This window comes from Helianthus annuus, chromosome 13 (assembly GCF_002127325.2).
Source record: "Helianthus annuus cultivar XRQ/B chromosome 13, HanXRQr2.0-SUNRISE, whole genome shotgun sequence".
Taxonomy (NCBI): domain Eukaryota; kingdom Viridiplantae; phylum Streptophyta; class Magnoliopsida; order Asterales; family Asteraceae; genus Helianthus; species Helianthus annuus.
The window spans coordinates 45505051-45510464 of NC_035445.2; the positions used below are offsets into that span (position 1 = coordinate 45505051).

At 33.2% G+C, this 5414-nt stretch overlaps 1 protein-coding gene across 1 annotated transcript; it reads left to right on the forward strand.

The window, feature by feature from the left end:
- Positions 1–583: 583 nt before the first annotated feature.
- Positions 584–4614, forward strand: LOC110939683 (glutaminyl-peptide cyclotransferase). Its single transcript, XM_022181254.1, has 11 exons — positions 584–823; positions 1282–1338; positions 2039–2074; positions 2151–2215; positions 2297–2360; positions 2442–2559; positions 3236–3333; positions 3707–3777; positions 3882–3909; positions 4022–4073; positions 4304–4614. Exons 1-11 carry the CDS (start codon positions 599–601, stop codon positions 4408–4410), a joined length of 921 nt encoding a protein of 306 aa, XP_022036946.1. The 5' UTR covers positions 584–598; the 3' UTR covers positions 4411–4614.
- The last annotated feature ends 800 nt before the right edge of the window (positions 4615–5414 follow it).

A 5414-nucleotide genomic window follows, 5' to 3' on the forward strand; every position in this document is an offset into this window, starting at 1 on the left:
GTTAGTAAAAAGTGAAAAAAAAGAAAAGAAAAAAGAAAACTCATATATGTAGTTATATGTTTTGTCATGGTATAAATGTCTTGTTTTGGTATAAATGACATAAATGCTGAGGGGCATATGACCGTCATTTAACCATTTAATTGGATGATGTTAGTGATGAGAGCTAAAATAGTTAAAAAATGACATTGGGTACATATGTTAAAAGATTCCTTTTGGGGCTTACAGGATAAAAGTGAATTAACCACATGGGCTAAAATCATAGTTTATTCCTTTTTTCGAAGTTCCTATCAGTTTCGTGACCTACCGAATAACACCGGCAGCGTTAAAACCGTTATCGGTTGCTACTATTCATAACCGGTCTATGATAAGCCGAAGATGGAGTTGTATTCGCCAATGCATTCGTTTTTGTTTCTTTCAATTGCTATACCGAATGCTCATATCATACCAGTTTCGTAACGAATCAAATCGATGCCCACTAAAAACCCGACGTAATAAAATAAATATAAATCATATTTTTTTTAATATTTAAATAGAAATCTGTTTGGGTATGAATGCAATGATTTGCATATGAATGAAATGAGTTTTTTGAAACCTATAAATGTGGCGCCCTAACAGGACTCACGCACAAACGCCTGCATTCATTCTTATGGCTGTTGGATCCATGAGAAATGTTTCTCCTGATCAAATGCTCTTTTTCATCATCACACTATTCTCACTTTTAATACCGAATTCATTCGGATCGGTTACCCAACAAAATGCTGATCAAATTTACTCCATAGAAGTTGTCAAGGAGTTCAGTCATGATCCTGCTGCTTTTACTCAGGTCAATTCATTCTCATTTTACGCCTTAATAATAATAATAATCACTTTGATCATAACAACTGCATTTCATTCTGATTGTTTTATTGTGCCGTTAAAAATAACTTAACGGAGTTAAGGTTTTTTTTTTTTTTTTTTTTTTTTTTTTTTTCTGAATTACAAACCGATGTTTTAGGGCTTTTGGAGCACTGTTTTGAGGTAAATTTTACATCAATCGACTCGCATCCTCGTTCTGATAATCTGATCAAATGATCAAAAGCCCGAAAACATCGGTTTGTAATTTGGAAAAAAACTTAACTCCGTTATGTTTTTTTTAACGGCGGACCATTATACAAACAAAATGAAAAAGTTGGGACCACTGTCGGGAATAAACTCAGTTGGGATTATTATTGGCCAAAAACAGCCAGTTCGGATTATATAAATCCAATTTGCCTAAAATTTATATGAAGTTAACATTTGCAGGGACTTTTATATGGAGGGGACGATACACTATTCGAATCAACTGGACTTAATGGACATGTAAGTTTGCTTTCTTTTACAATCTGCATACTCCTTTGGTGTTTGTTTTAATGTTTTTGCAGTAACAACATAATCTAGTTGTTGAAATTTTGTATCAAATATGATTCACAGCTGTGTTGTAAAAAGCATAGCTAAGCGCAACGCGACCTTAGGCCAGTTGTATAATTGCAGGGGCGGGGGTAGTGTACAAGCACGGGTAGCCTGTGCTACCCCTCAACTCCGTCTCTGTAGTGTAAAAATACCCCTCAACTCCATCTACGTAGTGTAAAAAAAGATATTTCGGTTTTATACAAAGAATACCCCTGATCTCAAAAAATAATTATTTATTTTTGATAGTCAAACAAAAAAAATATTGAAAATTCCATGTTCATGAACTTGTTAATTGGTACAATAAATGCATTTTGTTATTTAGTATATGTAATAGAATTTATATATATTTATATAATAATAGCCTTAACTTATCTCTGAGTCTTATTGTTATAGGTTAATGTTATATGCTTACAAAAAAGGTTTTTTATTAAAAAAAAAGTGTACTTCAAGTATGTGATGCCTGCACCTTTGTCTCATGCCTAAGCTTCAGGAACGCTATCGTCTTGGTGTGCCTCGCGCTTTTTAAAACGTAGATTCATAGTACTGTTTTTTGGTTGTTAAAATTATTTCATTTCGTTTGGTTCATTAACATGTCTATTTTCGTTTACAGTCATCAGTTCGAAAAGTGAATCTTCAGACCGCAAAGGTACACTCTTTGAATAATCTGCTAGTAAAATGAGTTAAAAGATCACAAAAAACGATCACCAAACGTCCATTTTCAGATTGAAGCCGAGCATAGAATGAATGCTACTGATTTCGGGGAGGGTTTAACACTTTTGGGTGAAAGGTCAGTTAACAACAACAACCTTTTAATCAATTACATATTAAGTGTCACATTGCTAATGTTGAATGTTATGTGATTTTGTAGGTTGTATCAACTAACTTGGTTGACGAAAACAGGTTACATATATGACAGACATAATTTAAACAAAGTATGTGCTTCAACTCCATCTATTAACTGAGTTCATGAGTCTACACGCGATCTTTGTATATGAATGCATTTTATGTTGTAGATTAAAACGTTTAGTCATCATATGCGTGACGGATGGGGATTTGCAACCGATGGGAAAGTACTTTTCGGAAGTGATGGATCTTCCACCTTATATAAAATCAATCCTCAAACAATGGAAGGTTTGCATCATTAAATTTGTTGTTTGGCAAATTGGATTTAAATAATCCAATCTGGCTGTGTCTGGGCAATAATAATCCCAACAGAGTTTATTCACGACAGTGGTCCAACCTTTTTCATTTTGTTTGTATAATGGTCCGCCATTAAAAAAACAAAACGGAGCTAAGTTTTTTTTCCCGAATTACAAACTGATGTTTTAGGGCTTTGACCAGAACGAGGATACGAGTTGATTGATGTAAAACTTACCTCGAAACAGTACTCCAAACGACGAAAACGGTGCTTCAATTCGGATGTTGAAACTTCCACTTAACAAAATTAAGCCGTTGGAGCACCGTTTCGAGGTAAGTTTTACATCAATCGACTCGTATCCTTGTTCTAATCAAAAGCCCTAAAACATTGGTTTGTAATTCGAAAAAAAAAAATTAACACCGTTAAGTTATTTTTAACAGTGGACCATTATACAAACTAAATGAAAAAGGTTAGACCACTAGCGGGAATAAACTCAGTAGTTGGGTTTATTATTGGCAAAAAAAAGTCAGATTGGATTATTTAAATCCAGTTTGCCTTGTTTTTTTAGTTGTTTCATAGACTTTGTTTTGTGTTAGATTATAATAACGGATTTTGGATCATTGTTCAACTGTTTCATATAATTTAATTTATTTTTTTTTTTTTGTGAAGTTATACAAGAGCATGTTATTAAATATAAAGATCATCAAGTATACAATCTCAATGAACTAGAGTACATCAACAATGAAGTTTGGGCAAACATTTGGCAGGTATGTTTCTATCTTAAAGTTTCTTTTAATGTTTTGGGCATTGTAACTATATATTCTAAAGAGTAAATTACGATTTTGGCCCTGTGGTTATACACTTTTACCCTTTTAGCCCAAAAAAAGAATTTTTTAACATCTGAGCCCCCAACACTTTTTTTCTAACCCTTTTGGCCCCTAACACTAACCTCATCCATAAAATATTAGGGGCCAAAAGAGTTAGAAAACAAGACGTTAGGGGCCAAAAAGGTTAGAAAAAAGACGCTGGGGGCTCAAATATTAAAAAAAATCTTTTTTAGGCTAAAAGGGTAAAAGTAATATAACCACAGGGGCCAAAATCGTAATTTACTCTATTCTAAAACACATTCTTACTTCACAGAGTGATTGCATAGTTAGAATCTCACCATCGGATGGTACTGTGACCGGATGGATTCTCCTCCCAGAATTAAGGTAATAAAATGTACAACCGATAGTAATCGCCACCACTCCTATTTTTTTCTTTTTTATTTATTTTTGAACCAATATTAATCTTTTACCCTTGTTTTTGTTTTCAGCAAAGGATTGATACATCATGGTTACACAGTAAGTATATGTTATTGAACTGGTTTACACATCAGTCAAAAAAAAAAAAAAAAATATTTACTAATTACAGTTGCTTATTCATCTGTTACTCATCTAATTTACTGTTTTTCAGATTGATGTTTTGAATGGAATAGCCTGGGATGCTGATAACAATCGAATTTTTGGTTAGTTTCTTTTATTTAACCTTTGCATTGTCACCAGTATCCTCTACAAGTAAGATCAGATAATATGTGTAGATCAGATAAATAAACATATAAATGAATGTACTAGATCTGTTTTTACAGTTCTCGCACTAAGCCATCGTGTATATATATATATATATATATATATGTATGTGTGTGTGTGTTTGTGTTGTTATATCAACTACTAAGTATATGTGGTTTTGCTGCTGCAGTGACCGGAAAATTATGGCCAAAGTTGTATCAGATAAAGCTGCATCCGCATAAGAAACCTTTGTCGTCCCCCATCGAAAAAATGTGCCTGCGCGGTTCTGGATCCTAATGTAGTATGAAGTATGGAATTATAGATTAAAATTTTAATAAAGAATATATAATCAGATTCCAAAAGGTTCATATTTATGTTTTCTCTAAGTTTGAGCAAAATTGCAGGCGTTGTCCATTAACTAATGAAATTACACTGGATGTCCTTTATGTAACAATTTCTCATCATGAAGTATCCTTTTGCGCTAACCCAGTTAGTTTTTTTATGTTAACTCTTAACATGTGCCAGTCACATGAGGGCGTAATGGTCATTTTCGTTACTTCATTAATGTTAGCCAAAACCGTCAAGATCTTATGTTAGAATTACGCTGTTGATGGATGCAATGACACATGTCAATTGACATACATACCAAACATTTTGATTTTCGAATTTTAGAGTTCATTTCTCCTTGTAGTTTTGAGTTTTTAACCCCATTAGGCATTAGATGTTTATAAATTAAGTTAAAATAAAAATAATTTGTCATGTGCTCCAAGTTTCCTCTTAGTAAAATTTATAAAACTTTTATATTTTAATTACAACCAAATGTTTATCATGGTTTAACAAAAACACCAAAAGTTATGCTTGGTAACAATACTTGTACCAAAATCATGAAACAAGCAAGCCCAAACTACATGTAATATGTTGAGCTAAAGCGTATACTTCTGTTGTTCTCTTATTTAACATAAAGTTTGCCTCCTACTAATCAATGATAAATATCTATATATATTATTATACTAGTCTAAGTTCCCGTGTAATACACGGGTGGCTAAACAACAAAAAAATTATACTTTAATACGTAAATACTTTATTACATCCTGATGATATTGAGCTATAAGAGAGTAACTGAGTGCTTCTCTTTGACATCTTTCGCCCAACTGCTACTGTCACATAGGTTGCTACTGTCACATAGGTTGCTCCCCACAGTTTGCCTTTGAAGAACTCTTCAACATACCCACAAATTCTTCCAATCCCCAATTGAGTCACAAGTCCACTCCACCAAGGACCGAACCAGATGACATTGTAAG

What these genes read in the sequence shown, in the direction of transcription:
- LOC110939683 (XM_022181254.1), top strand. Translation starts at nt 599, where the DNA reads ATGTGGCGCCCTAACAGGACTCACGCACAAACGCCTGCATTCATTCTT. An exon ending in CAATCCTCAAACAATGGAAG is followed by an intron (nt 2,560 to 3,235) that starts GTTTGCATCATT and finishes TTTTTTGTGAAG; the next exon opens with TTATACAAGAGCATGTTATT. An exon ending in ATTCTCCTCCCAGAATTAAG is followed by an intron (nt 3,778 to 3,881) that starts GTAATAAAATGT and finishes TTTTGTTTTCAG; the next exon opens with CAAAGGATTGATACATCATG.